General features: G+C 43.3%; 1 protein-coding gene across 2 annotated transcripts in view; it reads right to left on the bottom strand.

Moving 5' to 3' along the window:
- drosha (drosha ribonuclease III) overlaps nucleotides 1-19,206 on the bottom strand; it is a 126,841-nt gene that overhangs the window by 9,606 nt on the left and 98,029 nt on the right. For both annotated transcript variants that reach the window (XM_030757289.1, XM_030757290.1), the window contains 6 exons: nucleotides 19,056-19,161; nucleotides 17,749-17,890; nucleotides 13,563-13,645; nucleotides 11,904-12,007; nucleotides 7,908-8,000; nucleotides 6,859-6,905 (listed from right to left, as the gene is read on the bottom strand). In XM_030757289.1, the coding sequence (XP_030613149.1) occupies nucleotides 6,859-6,905; nucleotides 7,908-8,000; nucleotides 11,904-12,007; nucleotides 13,563-13,645; nucleotides 17,749-17,890; nucleotides 19,056-19,161 (575 nt within the window). The remainder of the gene's footprint in view (nucleotides 1-6,858; nucleotides 6,906-7,907; nucleotides 8,001-11,903; nucleotides 12,008-13,562; nucleotides 13,646-17,748; nucleotides 17,891-19,055; nucleotides 19,162-19,206) is intronic.

Here is a 19,206-nt window from a genome sequence, read left to right as displayed (position 1 = left end):
GAGAAACAGTGCACTCTGCATGCTAATTAGCTTTGGTTAAAGCGTTAACACACTTAGCTCGGCGCAGGTTTTTTGTTAATTGACAACACAGTAATTTCTCTCAAGGATGGAGGTTTGCAGTCTTGATATTCTGGTGCAGAACTGGCAGTCGGGGGGCCTGCGCAACAACGCGCTCTGTTGTGCCCACCAGCAGCAGTGCTGAGATGAGCAGCTGGACGTGGAATCTGTGATGAGAGATCGGCTCCTGTTTTTTGTCCTTTTACTATTCAGCCAAAGTTTACAATAGACAAAGCTGACTATCTGTCTATCACCTGTACCATTATTGGATGTAATTTTAGCAGGTATTTGGGTACCTCAGAATACCACCCCTACTTTTTGCAGATGATGCAGTTCTGTTGGCTTCATCGACCTTCAGCAGTTTGTCGCAGAGTCTGAAACGGCCAAGATGAGAGTCAGCTATGCAAGCTTTGGTTCTTTCTGTGCTTTCTCTGGTTTTGGAGCAAGAGAGGATTCCTCATGCGATTGTGGGATCTTTTAAAGAGTGATATATATATAAGGTTCCAAATGAGTTTCCTCTTGAGTTACCGTGCTCAACCTGCTAAAGGTGGCATCTGATGCCACCTGGGCGCCTCCATTGGAGGATTTCCAGACACGCCCAGTCATAAGACAACCCTGGGGTAGCCCCAGAACCTGATGGAGCAATTATATATCTTGTCTAGTCCGGGAATATCCTGGGATCTCAGGAAGAGCTGGAAAGTGTTGCTGGGGAGAAGGACATCTGGAGTACCCTGCCATGGTTGGACAGATGCATGTCTGAGGCGACTGTTTGTTGTGATTTGGCGCTATATAAATAAATTGAATTGAATTGAATTGAATGTTTGCAGCAGCACTGATGTACCAAGGATTTCTAAAGGAAATCTTACATAAAAAAGTCAAACGAAAACCTTTGAAAATTTAGTTTAGGTCTCAGTCTCATCAGGAATGTGTTTACATCGGTGTTGAGGGCAGTATAGACTTCCACAGAACTGAACATCTTTTCACAAACAGAGGAGTCACCCCCTGCTGGCTATCAGAAAGAACGCAGGTTCAAGGCACTTCTGAACCATCTTCACTTTTTAATATAAAAGCAGTGCTGAAATGAATGGCTGGAGGTGGACTCTATGAGGAGAGATCAGCTCCCCGTTTAAGAGCTCAAGAACGCACAATGTCCTTTCACTTAGGCATTCACTATTCAGCCAAAGCTCAGACACAATGAACTGAGTCCATCACCTATAGCTCACACGCACCACATCAGTCAACAAGCCAATACGGTGATGATGAAGGGATTTTCCTGCCGTGCCAAAGGCCAAACAAAAGATTCAAGCTAGTGAATGGAGATCTTGCATACTGTACTGTACTTTGCCTCTTTTCATCCAGTGCTTTTATCCAGAGATTAAGGGTTTTAGAGAAAGCTGAAGAAAGACTGTAGCTCCCTTCCAGCTACTAGGCAGATCGAGGCTCCTTCTCTTATTTAACAGACACTGTATTGTTTGAGAAACAAGCAGCTGTGAGGAAGCTGGAAAAAAAGGGCAAAGGGAGGGGGCTGAGTCACAGAGAGATGGGAAGCTTTAAACAGGCACAGTACTATCTGTAATGATGAATGATAAATGCTTAAGCCGTTTCCATGTATATTTGATGTCGCCTTAGACCTAACGGTGCACGGTGCACAGAGCCCAAGGGTCTCAGAAACACTGCACTACCGACTCCTTCTTTCTTTCCTTCCTTACGTCGATTTCGTTCACCTACCTGGCTGCTCTCAGCTCGATTTGTTTGCACTCATGTTTCTCCCAGTCTGGGCCTTGGTTAACCCCTTAACTGGCAGCAAAAAAATCACCTGACAAAAACTACATAACGCCTTCTGGTCATTATTGGCTCTGAACAACCCATTTCATAGCCTATTAATCGGCTGCGTCTGGTCCGCGGGCCGAATGAAGTGCATTTATATGGCAGGCTAGACCCGCCCATTTTGACTGACACCTCATTCGGCCAATCATGTTAAGAAATGGGTTTCCCAGAGCCAATAATACTCAGAGGGCGTCACGTAGCTTTGTCAGGTGATTTGGTGCAGCCAGTTACATGATTGGCCGAATGACGTGTCAATAAAAATGGGAGGGTCTAGCCTGCCATATAAAAGGGACTACAAACGGCCCGTCACCGGGCCCTTGCCAGTTAAGGGGCTACCATTTAATTCTGCCTTGACAGACACAGGCAGGAGACTGTCAAAACGTGGGCCATCAAATAATGAAATGTGAATCAGCTGAGCCACCAGCGGATCAGCTGCAGACAGTACACACACCAAATATTGGGGCCCGGTCTCTTTAATGAGCTCTGAGCTGTCTGACTGAACACAGCCATGTCTCTCACCTCTCTGACACCGCTGGAGCCGCGGATTCTGTCAGGCAGGGAAAGCTCTGCAGCAGAAACAAAAAGTTCAATCCTGCTCAAAGTGCTGCTGATACTCGAGGAGGCTTTAAATAAAACATGGAAATGAATCCTGACACGTTGCGTTGAGTTGTTTTCGATCTGCGAGTAACACAAGGTAGGGCTGTTGTACACGAGGAGTAATGGTGTAAGCCAGTACTGCACTGAGGGCCAATAAGACAATCAATGACGAATTACATGACACCGGGGCTAATGTCCTTGATTAGTCTTGCTATGTGAACAAATGAAGCGAGGCTCTTGACAATCACATGAGAGACAATGAGGCTCCAATAGGAATTGATGCGTCAGGCGGTTCTGCAGCAGATGAGCTCAAGTCTCATTATACAAGCCTGTGGTTAGGAGATGCACAAATCCTTCAAAGTGTATTTGAACCCTGCTGACCGACCTTGAATATTTATCTTAACAAAAAGCTGTTCGACAATGGAATTAATGAATTTTCAATATGATTTCCAGTACCAAAGCGATTAATTTAGGCCTGAACACTGAGTTAGGAATAATAAAGAATGATCAGCAGACTATATTTCATTTAAAACAAATGACCTTTAAATAATGAGGCTTATCTGTGAAAGATGGAACAGACTGGACCAAAAACAGTTTTTACAGACAGCTGCAACTGCAAGCGTCGTCACAGTTATTAGTCTTTTGAATTAGTTAGATCAACAGCCGGTCTTGGAACTATTATCTACAGTACTGTGCACAAGTCTCGAGCCACCCCTCATTTCTTTATATTTTGCCTCCGAGGAGTCAGACTCCCTTGTAATTTGTTGAAGTGGTCTTGAGCAATAGTTCTCCAAGCTTTCTGAAGGTCAAAGTTTTCAGTCTAGTCCTTGTACCTGACCATTTGTTTGTTAAGCCCTTGAACATTGACCTATGAATCATTCAAGCATTAAAAAAGCTCCTAATTCAAGGGATGAAACAGTGCTGTGTCCACACATAACAGCCTCCTTAGCAAAGAACCAATTTGAAATTGTATCTTTAGGCACTTTGTTACTAGCAGCCTGTCACAAAACACATCACTTAAGTTGAATCTATGAAAAATACCAAAGATAACACAGTTTGACAGGCATAAAATTGTATTTTTGTACCAACAAGGTGATCCCCAAAGAGCTATTAGCCGAAATCTCAGCATGGTGTGCAGGGTGTCCTTAAAAAAAAAAAAAATTTGGAACCTTGACAAGTGGAGGACAAAAGAAGAAGTGGCAGGCATAAAAACCTATCTACAACAGATGAACAATATCTGAAAGTCATGTCCTTCAGAAATAAGAAAAATTTCAGAATGGCTGTCAAAAAGTCATTCCTAAGGAAGGAGAAGGGAAAACAGACTGAGGTGGGCCAAATTACACAAGAACTGGGCTGAAAATCAGTGGCAGTAGGTCTTATGGAGTGATTAATCCAAACTGGAAAATTTTGGTTGAGCTAATCAACAGTCTACACAGAGAAGGTCAGGACAGAGAAGTGGTCTCAAACTCCTGGCCCCTGGGCCACTTCCAGCCCGTGCCCTCCCTGCTTCCGGTCTGTGAATTGATGTCAAAAGTATAATACAATTTGGCCCTTTAAATTATTTTTTATTTCATTTTTTTTCCCACCAATTAAGACAAGCATTCCCTGTGTAATATAAATAAAATGATAAAAACCAATTTTTTAAAAAAACATTTATTTTTTAAAAGAAAAATAAGGGCCGATAACACAAAGAAGCAGCACAAGAAAAAGGCGTATTAGCAGCAGCAGAAGAAGAAACAGCAGAAAATGTTTCTTTCCACACATAAAATAAAAGCAGATGACAACACAGACAATTTCAACAATTTTTTTTTAGTTTGCTGGAAATCGATCTGCCTTATATGTAAGAAGAAACGTGCTGTTCTGAAGGAATTTAATCTCAAGTGTCAGTATGCAACTAAACACAGAGCATCATGAGAAGAACGAGGGAGATGAGCTGAGCAGCTACAAAGAGGACCGCTATCCCAGCAACAACTTTTCCACAAAGCCAGTGAGGACAGTGATGCTGCAGCTGGAGCAGGTTACGTGGTCAGTGAATCACCACTTAATCGTCAAAGCGGGAAAGCCATTCGCTGAAGGACTGCATGTTGAGAGTTGCTGATATCCTGTCCCAAAAAGAAGAGTTTATTCGATAACGTTGCTCTGTCAACAAACACTGTGACCGAGCAGATTGCCGACAGAGCAACGTTGTCGAATAAACTCTTAAAAACACACACAACTCAACAATCAAGTGGCCCTCCAATGAGATGACAGTGCCAACAGTGGTGCCCAGGTCATTTGAGTTTGAGACCCCTGGTCTACAGCAATCTGTAAAACACAATGGAGGCTCTGTCGTGGTTTTGGGCTACATTTTAGCCAGTGGTGTTGGAGACCTTGTCAAAACTGATGGAATTATGAATACACAAAAGGACCATCAGATTTTGATCCACTGTGCAATACCATCCAGAAAGGATCTGATTAGCAATGGCTTCATTTTTCAGCACGGCTATGATGCCAAGCACACTGCCAATGCTGTAAAATCATACCTAGATAGAAAAATGCACAATGGAACACTATCAATCAATGACTGGCCTCTCCACAGCCCGGACCTCAATATTTCTGAAGCAGTGTGGGATCATCTTGACAGAGAATGGAACAAAAGGCAGCCAACATCCAAAGAAGAGCTTTGAATGTCCTTCAGGAAGCCTGGAGAACTACTTAAAGAAATGACAAGAAAGCTGCTTCAGAGAGTTCAGGTTGTCTCCAAGAATAAAAGTGGTCCATACCAAATAATGACTTTCCAGCTCATTAGAATTCTAGAAACTTTTTGCCTTATATAGTATTTCCATGCACGCTTGCATATGTTTCAATAACCCGCTGCACCTATTTTGCATTTTCCTAACAAAATATAAAGAAACGAGGGGTGGCTCGAGACCTCTGCACGGGATTGTAAGTACTCTTAAAAACGGCTCAGAATCACACAGACAGGTCGGGTGTGAGTAGAGAGTACATCAAGCTGACGGCTGACTTGTAAATTAGTGGGTTTAAATGAAGTGACAGCGCAAAGTCAAACAAAGCTCTTGAACTAGAAGCTTTTTTTTTGCGCCAAAGGAAGGAAGACTCGAAGAGAGGACTTTAAATTACCTGACCTTTTAAAAGGCATTGCTAATCTAGTCACATGAAACAGCAATTTATGAGGGGGGAAATGTTCATTTACTAGGAATGAGCATCTATCAATCATGGTGACAGAGGTGTACACTCGGGAGAGGAAACGGGTGGAATTAAGGTAGGGAGGAAGACACAGGAGAGAGAGTGTGTGCTCTGAACTACGCCCCCTGATAAGGAGGGAGGGAGGCGAGGGAAAGAGGGAGCCAGAAACAGAGGGAGAGAGGGAGACCGAGGCAGCGGCTTTAAATAATAACATACTAATGCTAATGTTTCATAAAAAGCGAAAGCCTGGGTGCGCAAACAGTATCAATCACAAGTGGCTGGAGGCCTCATTTAGAAGCCAAATGAAATCAAAGTTTGACCTTCGTGCCCTCTGCAAATTCTACAGGCCTGTTCCAACAAAGCCATTTGTGTTCACCTCCAGCTAATTAGTTGAGTAAAGAACAAATTGTACATTTGATTAATGCGGTCACACAGATAGCAAGTGAACCTGGTCCAAAAAATTACAACCAAACTCTTTATACTCTCACAGTAATGGAGGTTATTATGCCCACGTACATATGCAGAGTATAGGAAAGCAAATTGGAGGTGATGGAAGTGGCTCGTGGATGTGTTTCTGAGAGCTCTGTAATTGTATTTTTTACTTAGCAGTGAATGTGACGTTACCTATTTTCCTTAAGTGGTGTTTGATGAAAAGACAATGACAAGATGGAAAACAGCCAAGGAGCGAAGCAGCACGTAGGGGGACGCGTCAGCTGCACTCCTTCAAATCTGAAGAGGAGCGCTGAGCATAAGAGAGTGGAGCAGAGTGCAGCCTCGCTCTCGTGGTCTCCAAAAAGGGCTTGAAAACAAAATTTAAAAAAAAAAAAAAACAAACTTTGCATGGCTCTCGAAACAAACTTCCCGCGGTCCCCCGGGGATGATCGACATGGTCGAGGATGCTTAGCTTCCCCCGTCCTTGTTTTATTGCTTCTCCATCTCTGGCGAGGCCCCATGCCTGTGCTCTGGGCTAGCACTTCAAACAGCCTAATGTCCTATATGTTGCAGCCAACCGGCTGGTCAGGCCACAGCTCTCTGCCAGCCATCTTGCTTACTGTACAGCCAAAGCTAATATTCAACACTGAGGCAAAGCATGTGAAAGGCTTAAAGTGTGAAAATGTGTGTGTGGCAAGGAGAGGAGAGGAGAGGAGAGGAGAGGAGAGGAGGAGAGGCCTTTGTTGCTGAACAACTCACATTTTTCCAGCGCATCCATCGCAGCTCCCATTTCTGCCTGTTGGATGCTAGATTAGAAATATTTTTTTTAAAAGAAAAGGAGACAGAGGGAGAAAAAGGTTTTTAGCATATTTAAAATGTCCTTTTTTGAATTCCTGTCAAAAAAAGAAGAAAAAAAAACAGCCAATATTGAGAGGATTATCAAAAGTGCATTATATTTGTTTTGAAAGCGCCCTTTTCACTAACAATCTCAGGTAACACAGTGCACACATTTCAAAAAGGTAAGCCTATTGGCGGCTCTGCGCTGGGCACTGTTTACTCCTGCAATTCACCGTCCCCTCCGTATATATTATGTGGTGTGTGATCATAGCCCAGCAGCGGAGGTGGCTGGGAGCTTAAGTCATGTAAATACAAAAACAGTAAGCTGCCAAAGATTCTGTGGAAGGGACAAACTTATCGCCAGCTTAGAGCAAGAGAGAGCGCTTTCAAGTAGGGGGTCGTGGAGGGGATTTTCACATGTGGAGGTTTTTTTTTTTTTTTTTTTTTTTGGAGGGGGGGGGGGGAGATGTTTGATGGATTTAGGTTTCATTTCTCGCAGGCTCAGCTGCAGCTTTATCGTCAACCCCTCCAACCCCGAAAAGGCCTTCGCACAGAGATTCACTTTCTTTACTTTACAAAAGCATGAATATGTGAGCGCACACAAAAGGTGTGCGATCCAACACGGGAAAAAAAATACATAAATAAATAAATAATACACACTTCTGTCCTAATGTGAGCACAATAGCTCAGGTAGACCTAAACACAGCCTCAGCTGCAGCGTCGCCTCGTCAAATACTCCTCGGCACAAAGAGATGTTTCCATAACAGAATTTACGTCGGATCAATAATGAATCGATTCATTTTCATTCTGCATAATGTCTCCCCCAATAAAATAGGCCAACTACAGCTTAATTGCTATAATAAACACCATCAATAAAGTGCAGCCATTATTCTCGAGCCCATTAGCAGTGCACTGAGAAGGAGAACGCCTGGTCTTGTTTGTGTCTTATTACATTGTACCGTCTCACTCACCTTGGGCCTTTGCCACAGCCGATTCGCTCCCCTTTGAAATACACGGCGACGGTGTAAATGCGGGCGTGCGACGGCCCCACCGTCTGCAGGGTCCTGCAAATTTAACAGAGGAAGGAGGGCAGAGTTTAGAAAGGATAAGAAAAAGAGAGGCGTACAGGCAGTCAGGGGCATTGTCCTTCAGAGAAATAAAAAATAAAAGTTTTCAATTGGAACAAATATAATTCAACTAAAGAGCCCTCTTTGAGAAGGCGCAGAATCCGTCTGAGGGACATAAACAATTTTTAAAGCCTCCCAAACTCCCCACTCTCATCTTCTGATGCCTGGATCTGTGCTTGGTAAAAAATAAATAAATAAATGACACGCAGAGAGAAGAACTGAAATAAAAGAGTGACAACAGTCTTTGAGAGACCTGCAAGTCTTTGGTGCTCGAAGGGTAAACAATGAAAAAGCTAAAGAGGGAGCAATGACGAGAGACTATCACTCAAGTAATTTACAGATGCACCTCATTCAAAAAAAAAAAAAAGACAAAGAAAAAAAGAAGCAGCAGCCAGATGTTGACTTTGTTTTATTTCTGCAGGGACATGTGTACAAGACAGTTGTTTGAAATGTTAACATTAGCATAAACATCTCAGACCCAAGCTGTGAGTCACCTAAATTATTCACAGACAATTTACTTATTTCAGGAGAGCAAATCCATTTTTAATGCAATGTGGTCACTTATGACACTTTATCAATAATTCAGCCCCCTTTCTCACTTACAAATGAAGAAGCACATAGCATGTGCTGAGCTAATAAGACTCCTGCGTGCGCTGTTTTAGCCAAATCTCAACGGGGAGAGCGTGTCACTTGGAATTATCGCGGTGCTAAAATAACACAAAAGGAGACGGAATAAAAGGGGAAATCCGCGGGGCTGTCGGGAAGTCGGCAGCTCTGCTGTGCCGCGCTCGCGTTAAAAGCAGCTACTTGCAGACTCGAGCCACTTTCTGTACAATGAGGAATGGGTGTATATGCGTGCTCCCTGGTGTGTCTAGATGTACAGGAAAGTGATAGAGCGCAGGGCCGAGGTGTCGATCTGTCATCAGCCAGGCACATTCACCGGGGAACCTTTAGCAGGGGGCTTGGTACATTAACTCCTTTCCCTTTTTTTTTTTTTTCCTGTGTCCTTCCCTGCCTCCCTTGGTCATTTAGTCTCTTCCTTTCTAACTCACACTCTAGTCTCACTCCGTGTTTCTCTACCCTTGACACTTGTAAACAAATCCCACAGACTTCTAAGACAGCAAGACAGATTCAACCCCGAACAACTGCTCTATGAAACACTATAAAAGTTGTATGAATCTGGCTTATCGACCAACAGGGGTCAGGTCATCTCATGAGGAGGTCAAGGGAGTGCTCAATATTACTGGCTGCTACTGTGTATACATCAAACGAGAACAAAGAAAGAAATAATTACGCTGAGGGACGGAGGAAAAGCCTTCATTCATCAGTGGCTGGGTTTTATGTAAGCTTGTGTCTCCTGTACATGTGGGGCTGTGTGAATTGTTGAAATTCAGGTCACCCAGGAGCTCTATTTGTTTCTCCTTCACGTTCTTGTGGGCAGTGGAGTTGGGGAGGGAAGTGTTGATTGCGGTGTCAGAACTGTGCTGTGTCAAAAATCGCCATGAGCCGGGCAGATAGACAGAATAATAAACATGGGGTGGGGGGGTGGGGGGGGGGAGATGTTCAAATAAATACAAGGGAAGAGAGACAGGGAGGAAAGGAGGACAGATTAGATGCAGAATTGTGGAGCTCATTGTACGCCGAACCGCTCCATCTCCAGCCACCCATGGGCCTCAAGTTGACCCCCCCTATTTTTTCTTTTGCTCTGAGAAAACTGTGTTTGCCAGTTTCCAGTGGTGACAAACACACTGCATCATGGCAGCTCTCAAAAGCATTCTGTCAAATGACACTTGCTCCTTGACTTTTGTCAAATAAGAGGTCTCTTTGGGCATGTTATTTTTTTTTTCATCACAACAACAAAAGACCTTTACACAGTTGTTCAAAAATGTTCAGGGCTCGATGACAAGTAGGCCTGTAAATTATGTTTGTGCCATTTCATTTCTCTGATTGTTGGTTGCAGCCCACATGATGCTTGAACCGTGCAGAGTTTGGCTCACACAAAAGAGACTGATCAGTGTATGGTGCACCCATGTGTATACACACTTAGATTAGGTGGCACACAAATCTCAAAAAACAGAATTTCTTATAACTAACAGGATGGCACATGCAACTTGAAACATTTTAAGCATAAAACACATACTAAGTGAGGAGCACCACCTTAAAAATGTCTTTAGACTGCTTAAAAAATATAATGTCTAAATTATTGAAATATGTTGCTACAAAGCTAAAAAGCTTCAACATTACATAAAGACATAAAAAAACTAGAAACAGTTAACAATAAATTGTGAAATGGCTTTTAATTAGACCAGAGTTAAAGATATAGACACTTGCACTCGTGTGCAAATGTGTGTACCCACACTGGTAGGTACAACAACGCAACGCCCCAAACAGGACTTGTATAAATTGAAGGAAATAAAGAAAATTAAAAATTACAGAGAAAGTTTACCCCTGTTGCAGTGCATTCTGATAGTTGTGCAGAAATCACCAGTTAGAGGTAAACCATTTCTGTGTGCCAATTTTAATTTGGCAGGCTACCCAGCCTGTCCACTCAGTATTCTGTGAGCACTAACGTTTATTAGCAGCCAAGCTAAACTAAATAACATTGTCTAATAAAGCAATTTCAAAATTAAGAACTACCTTCTGAGCCAAATGGGAATTTAGCTGAATTAGCAGATACTGTGCTAAGTTAGGTCGCTGTCTTTTCTTAGTCTCTTGATCTTTAATGTTAGCTTGCCCGCTAACTGAGCTGAATGCTAGCAACCTAGCTTAGCCAGATGTTGAGTGGATGAAATGCTAGCTACTTTCTTATTCAGGAGGAGTCGCCACAGCAGGTAACTCCGCATATTTGATTTGGCAGATTTATACCTGATGCCTTTCCAGATCACAAGGGATTGTCTCCTCCCAGAATCAAACCGAGGGATGTTTCAAATGTGTAAACCTTTTTGACTGGCCAGTTAAGCCAATTCAAATCCCAGGGCTTATCTAGGTAGGAAATCAGCATCCATCCATCACAGGGGGGCTGGAGCCTATTTGTTCATTATTTTAAGAGCTAAAGTTACAAAGTAGCCAATGTGAAATTCATGGCCCAAACTAAGTTTTAGATATCTGTTTAACTTTAGCTTGGTTTCTCATTATAGTTTTCACTATCAAAATACTGTCAAAGCCAGGACAGTTTTTTTTTTTCTTGTTTTTGTGACTTATAACAAGCTAGGTCATCAGGAAAATATTTACTGATGTCACATAGCTTTCTATACCACCAGAAGTCTTTTTGCAGCTACAAGGGTCGCCCCCTGCTGGCCATTAGTAAGACTGGAGGTTTAGGGAACTTCAGCATTGGCTTTACTTTCAGGATTGCGAAGCTATGTCCATTTTTTCTACAGTCTTTATGTTTTCCATGACATTAAGAGCCTTTAAAATTAATGGCTAGGGGCGCCCGGGTGGCTTAGTGGTGGAGCCGGTGACCACATACATATGCCGCGCTGCGGCACGGGTTTGAGTCCCGGCCTGTTGCCAATTTGCCTGCGTCTTCCACTGTATCTTCCCCCATTTCCTGTCTCCCTCCACTGCCGATAAAAGCCGCTGTGGCCAAAAATGTGAAGAAAAAAAATTAATGGCTAAAGAGGTTTTTGTTTGTTTGGTTTTTAAACTAAAGCAGTTATTATATGGTTTATGTCAATTAAGAGTGTGGCTGTCAGGTATGAAACTTGCCTTACTTTTTTCTAGTTTGCATTTTTATATAAAGTTAGCACTAAAGACAATTACCAACCTCCAATCACACACTGGTACATCTAGATAATGTTGAAGGAAATATATGCAAGCCTCGGTAATATGGGATCTTACTTGTAGAGTGGGATATCGGGCTCCTTGCCTTCGGTTCTCAGGGTCAAACAGCACTGCTGCAGCTGAGACTTGGGGTCATTCCAGTCCTGGTTCAGGATGAACTCCTGCAACACACAAACCAAAGCGAACACATGTGACCAAACTAGCTCTCTTCACCCATTTATTTCAAAGAATCAGAAACACAGGAAAAAAAAAAAAAAAAAAAAATCATCTGCAGTTACAACTATTCTCCTTCAGTCGCTCATGCTTTTATTTCATTCCTGCCATCTCTAGGCTTTTACCCCCTTTTGGACTTATTTGCGCTCTCTCTGACTGGCTCTCCATCTATGTCTTGGCGGTGAGCACAAATCACAGGCTACTTAAGACAAAAGCCAATCCCAGGCCAGAAATAAAGAGCGTCTGGGAGTCTCCCAGGTGTGCAGCTCTGATACATTTCTCTTATCCAAGGGGGACTTCTAAAAGCCCTTCCATTAACAGGGAAGCAGCCTTGTCATAAAAAGGCAGACTTTGAATCCAGAACTGTCTGCTCCTATTAATTTTCTACAAAGAGTGCTTCTGTTGCTCATGCTACCCTACTCTCTCGCTTTACAGCCCCCTCCCAGCCCTCCATCTCTACTGTTCTTGCTTCCGTGCTTTGCTTCCCCTTTTTCCTCCTTCCCGGTTTCCCTCTCTCTGGGGGGCATCCACACTCCTTTAGCTGAAGGCTGAGAAATTTGGCTGTAGCTTATAGCCTACCTCTTGTACATTTCAAATTCGGTGATGCATTTATACTCATTCAAACACCTTAACATGCATAATGGAAACGGGGGAAAAAAAAAAAAAACAGTAACATAAGGAAAGGAGCATTTATGTTCCTGGTTTTGCTTCTTTATTTCCATCTAAATTGGATGAAGCAGCACAGTTTGCAACACTGTGGTTTCCAGAGGGCTATGTAAGGAGACGTGCTGGATGTTTCACAACTTTTCTCTTGGAAGTGGAAATGAGGTGCTCTCTTGCAGCGACCATGACGCAAAGCTCAGCTCCTCTAGAGCTAGGGATTCTCCCTGGAGAGGCACACCAAGACAGCAATTAGCATGGCATATCAGACCGCTACAGCAGCTTCACACAGAGAGGTCCACGCTGTGTGGGAAACTTGTATACGAGCACGTGTATGTGTATGGATGCCCGTTTAGGTTTGTGCCTTTTCACTGCAGCAGCTGTAACAAGGGGAAAACAGAAAGCTTAGGGCTCTTCTATCTAAACTTAGACTTGGGCACTTAAGGATATAATGCCTGTCCTTCCTAACGCGCAAGTTGCCATTGAAGTTAGTGGCTGAAGCACTTATTCAGCTCCTGCAACACTCCAGAAGTGGATGCCGTCAGCAACTTCAAGCACTTCTCGGATCAATAGAAAAACACAGATGAGTAACATTAACAAGCCAATGCATGCATCCCATGTGATTCCCATTAAAGATGACTAAAATAGGCACCCAAGCCGCCATTGTGAGAGGCATTCAAAAGCCAAGCACCACTTCAGGCCTCACGTCGATGCTAGTGCCATTAGGGCCCTGCCATTAGCTCTCCCTCCTCATCATCTCCCTGGTTCTTTCTCTATTAGGTGCTTGGCTCAGCAGCTCATTGATCAGGTGCGAGCGGTGAATGGCTATCAATAGGGACTCACCTTCAGTCGAGGGAAAAAGCAGACGTTCATAAAGGTGTGCACGTACTCTAGGTCTTTATCAATGTAGAGAGCTGCGATGAAAGCTGCGAAAAAAAAAAAAAGAAAGCACTTCTTTTTAAACAAGAAAAAAAGGGGGTTGCTTTGTTTAACAATCAGCTCTATTCCTGCTTCTGTAGTAAATAAAACATTAACAAAGACCAGAAGAGAGACCTTAGCAGCGGCCTCCCTCAGTGAGGGACGTGATGTTAATGTTAACAATTGGAAAAGATGGCTCTGTAGCCGCCTGTCCTTCTCTATCACACAGGAAATTGGAACTGCAAGGGCCACACAGAGTTCACAGAAACATGTCATATATAAGATAAAATTGTATGTCAAGCTGAATAAATAACTGGCAGCCTAAGTGCACTGAAAAAAGATATGAAATGTAAGCAGAAGGTGCTGGGTGTCATCTTCATCTCATGCCTGTCCCTTTGTTTTCCCCTTCCATTAGATGCCACTGCATTCACTCATCCCTGTGACTAAGACAGTGGGACATGAGAGAGAAATAATAGGTAATATATTTCAGGAGGCCGGTGAGGGCCTGCTGTGGCTGCAGGGCACAACTGTTCATATACAGAAGAGCTGCACTCATCTCCAGCGCTGCCCCTCGTCCTCTTCCCGTGTCATCAACTCTGCTCCGCTGCAAACTTTGAGGGATGATTTGAAAGGCAAATGATATGAAGCTCTGTGTTGTTTTGTGATTCATGCATTAAGGTCTGTCTATTGAATGCTAGCCTGAAAAACATTAGTGATTTTTAGGGTCCCCCCCCCCTCACTTAATCTACCAAACAGCAACGGTTCATTTCTGATTCCCTTTGTACCACATTTCCTGTCCCTGCCTGCTCCCCCTGTTGGCCTAATGTGGACCGTGAAGGGTCTCTTCCAATTCACAGGAGGTCTACTTCCATTCTCACTCTGCATGCAAATTCCTCTGCTCACAAATTCCTGTTCAGTCTTGCTATAGTTACCTTACACTTCATTTTCACTGTGGGCTTGAAATCAAGGAAATGTTGTTTCTAGCCTGATTTATTTGATTTCACGTATACCTATGTGCATGAGGATTGAGAAACAATCATATTTGATAAGTAGGCTATAAAATAAAACTCATGGTCTGACAACAGAAACTGTTTAAGGGCCCAAATCATCAGCTTATAACTGTTCTATTTAAGCTTTCAGCTAACTAAGGTTGTGTGATTGATCAACTCAAAACAAAGTGAATCGGCCTCACTACAGTTTCATTTCGCATCTTCACTTATAACAGACGCTTGCGACACAGGCGTTCATATTTCTGACTGTTGGCTTGATTTTTAAATGAGAGCTTAATGCGACTGCACTTGCAGAGGCCTTTGTTTAGTTCATCTTCTTAACCCCCCCACAGGGTGTTTCTGTGGGTGGAAAATTCTGCTGTGTGCGCGAAGATCACGATGCAGGAAGACAAGAATGAACTATTTTAAACATATAACAAAAACAGACTGGCTGAATTAGTGGAACTACAGGGAAAAAAGTCAAGAGCTGTGGAAATGCTGTGACTTTATCCTGGTTCATCTGCTTGGGCTGGCATCTTATGTTAACTAATTGCAGTAAAGCCGAATCATTTACTGCTGTACGGTACGTCAACATGTAAGCATCTCCTCGTGCTGAAAGTGAGAGTCACCTGCATGCTGTTGAGTTTTTTTTGGTTTGGGCCACACACTGTACATTATGGAGGGTGACCTCCAACAACCGGGGTGACTGAGAACCTACAGAGACGTTATGGAGTGCAGACAGCGCTACTCTAATGGGTGCATGTTAACCTCCTCTGCCTCCCACACTGGGAGTGCCATCGGTCATCGGTGAACACGCAGAGGGGGCAACAGGATCATCGGACCATCCCAGGGGTCATCGACGCCTGCTCCGCTCTTGCTGCTAGCTGTCCATGTACGCATGTGGAGGTCTCGAAAACACACCGTACCACCAAATATAAGTTGCAAAAGATTGAATAACAACGCTATTTTAACAGCAGTGGCCCTGACCGACCTGACATTTAAAAACAATCCTTTTACGGTTAATGATATGCGCTCGTGAAAAATGAATCTGTCAGTGTGATCCAGTGGACAGAAAATATTGAACACAACAGACAATCCTCAAGTACATTTTTCCCATACAGTTATGGCATATTTCCGATAAGTTAGCACCGGCTGATTTATTTGTCTAGATGTTTTTTGGCCGTTATGACAGAGCGTGGCCTAGAAACAAACCACAGATTTCTAACTCACATGTCTGAAAAGGCTTCCCACCCACAAACTCAGAGATGAGTTTGACAGAACAGAAGTGCCGCACTGGTGGACTGAAGTCACCTCACTGCGGGTGCCCCCCCTGTTTACACCTTAAATAGATGGTCAAATTAACATAGGTCCTCATCACTAAATTGGACAAATATGAAGAAAATCATGAAAAACAGGTGGCCCAACACTAATTATACTGTGCTCGTAGTTATAATTTATACATACTAAAATAGATTTGAATGACAGTGGCAGGTGCAGCCTACTCACTGCCACTGCCATGGGGCACATTATTTTTCACTTCTTTGTTATTTCTATTTTTCTATTTAGCTAATGATTAAAAACAAACTCACTCTGTGCAAACAGGAGTGAGACAAAAGCACAAACTCACCACTTCTAGAGCATGTGTTTTGGCTGTATTTACAGCTTTTTAAGCCATAGTTATGAGACACACTATCAGATGTGGTGTCAGAACTCTCACTCCTGGTCACTTCAGCACAGACTCAACTAGCAAATCTTTGGAGCTAACTGCTCACTGCCATTGACAATAACCAGAAAGCCTAAAAAAAACAAAAAACAAACAGACAGTGCTTTTGATCGTCCCCTAAACATTACAGACAGCACAAAAATAACCATAATAGCCATGTTTGGAAAACTCATTGTCCATAATATCATGTGAGTACTGTGGCTTGTTGTGGATATGTCTGAAAGAAGTTGTGATCCACATCTAAGAGGCAGAAAGCTGCCACTTTAAGAGACTGAAGAATACAATGAAATGTCTGAAAAGACCTTTATATTGGTGGAGACACGCCGCTTCAGACATCTTACAGTTGCTGCGGCCTCTGCAAGCCACTTTGCATCCCACCTCCACTCCAGCAGCAGCTGCCCAGCAACACTTTGTTCTCCCCCAGGGCCTCCCAAGACCTTTGCAGGCCAGATGAGATATATAATCTTTCCAGCGGGTTTTGGGTCTACCTTCTTCTTCCAGTTGGGTGCACCCAGAAACCCTCCCAAGGGGCGTCAAGCCACCACAGCTGGCTCCTTTCAACACAAAGGCGGAGCGGCTCTACTGCGACCTCCGTGTGGAAGTCCAAGCCCCCCCTCCAAAAAAAAAGAGGAAACTACCTTAGGGTGCTGTATTCATGACCTTCCTCTTTTAGTCATTCCCCAGATCTGACAACAGGTGAGGTTAGGAATGGACAGATAACTCAAGTGCTTTGCCTTTCAACTTAGCTCTCCTTCTCCTTCTACTCCACTCCACCTTCCCATCACTCGTGAGTAAGATCCCAGGATACTTTGTGCCAAAGATGACGACATAGCTCTAACTTTGATTATACAAGGACCAGATGGTCCATAATGTACTGCCACAGTGTACCCCACAGGTAACCCCGGGGGTCGTAAGCCTTCTCCAAGTCCACACGTGGTCAAACTCCCATGGCTGCTCCAGACTACAGTCCTGATGAGCAATCCTGCATATGCCATGTCTGAAAAGGGCTTTATCATACTGTAATTAGAATTCTTTGGAAGTCTTGTACTGGTAAATAATAAAACTCTATTAAGCTGGTAGAATACCACAAGCTAATTAATAGCTTATTAATTATGAGAGATCCTAGCAGCTGTAGCTGGTAGATTAAAAAAGAAGAAAATAAAAACTACAGCAGCACACAGGGAGCATTTTCCAGCCTCTTAGGCAGAGAAGTGACTTTGTTTGACATCCACCACAGAGGGAACAAAGAAATCAATAATGTTACACCATGCTGCCATCTTAAACTGCACATTCTGGAGAGACATACAAGAAAAGGAGTAGGGGTCTATAAAAGTCTATAAAGATAGTCTTTCTAGTCATTTTAAATTTGTGGAGATGAATCAAAGAGGAGCGAACATACACTCCAGCAAGTCGGCCAGAGTCTTGGTCCGCAGTGCGACTGGGCGTTTGGTTTTGTCGTTGGTGATGGCATACTCCTGCATTCCCAGCTCCTCTGCCACTTTGGCCTGTGTGCGGTTGTTTACCAGGGAGCTGCGGAGGAGCTGCAGATGAGGAAAAAAAAACCCAGAAGGATCGCATTTTAATGTCCGCCTGTCAGAACAGTGAAAACACCAGCCAAAGATCCACACTGCAGAAATACACAGAAAAATCAAAATGGAAGAGAAACATGAAATAATTCATCAAAGACAGACATGGTTATGCTGAATAAATGTTTCAGGGTGATTGCACGTTAGTCTGTTAAATATTGCATTGTGACTCGGAGCTGAGCGCCTTTACAACATGTTAGACTGGTTGAAGTACATTTAAGTCCCTAAAAGGAAAAACAAAAACACTTTAAATATAGCTACGAGATGTGGAAAAGAGCAAATGGAATGCAATATGACTGAATGTGTCTTGCTGTGATATGCCCTCCTTAACAGTACACACGCAATCACAATTGGAGCCACAGAAACGCACACTAGTTGAATGAGCACTTTTTCTTCCTCCCGATTTGAAATCCATTTCAGATGTGCCCCCATCTTGACTCTTGGGCATTGCTGGAGCTTTCATTCTCTAAACCAAAGCTTGCTGGATGCTTTTATAAAAATTACGTCATGAAATATCCATAAAAAAATATCTAACTGCAGAGGTTCTTGTTCGGTTTTTAGACCACCTGAATCCCTGCAGCCTCCAGCAGTCGGTCCTGTGAAGAGAAGTGCTGATGCTCGAGTAAAAAGACGGAGCTGCGATGCTGTTTGACGCCGTCAGAAAATGGACTTGCATGTTCAAAGTGTGATCATTTGCTTTGTACCTGTGGTACAAGCCGTGCAGGTTCGCGCACACGCGACTTTATTTTTCAGACACTTGACAGCTTCTGCAAAAAATGTGCCAACAAAGATGTGTTGCTGAAAACCACTGAACAGTTCCGTCTCATGACAATACCCATCACGAGGAGTACAGTAAACATACAGGCACAGTGTGAAGGGGATGAGTGGTGGAGAGTTACTTTGTGGAAACAAACAAAAAAAAAAAAAAAAGAAAGAGGAAGAGTCACAGATTGATGCGAAGAGAAGGAGGTGGGGGAAGAAAAATCACCCCTCAAATGATGCAGAAGGCAGGAGACGGTGGAATAAAGACCAAACACGGGTATAAAGATGAAGATGTGAATGGTGCGTGCCTGCAGGTGGAAAAAGCCTAAGGGGAGTGTTTTAAGTGATTTGATCTTACTGTTAAATGTCCTTCATGGTGGTCAGGAAAGTGGATGAAGAGATATTCTGTGGCTACCAGCTGCATGATAGAGTCTCCCAGGAACTCCATCCTCTGATTGTGGCCCCTGGATAAGAAAAATAAAGAAACAGGGAGTGAGGTAAACAGAGGA

This window comes from Archocentrus centrarchus, chromosome 20 (assembly GCF_007364275.1).
Source record: "Archocentrus centrarchus isolate MPI-CPG fArcCen1 chromosome 20, fArcCen1, whole genome shotgun sequence".
Lineage (NCBI taxonomy): Eukaryota > Metazoa > Chordata > Actinopteri > Cichliformes > Cichlidae > Archocentrus > Archocentrus centrarchus.
This window is presented reverse-complemented; position numbering and strand designations above follow the sequence as displayed.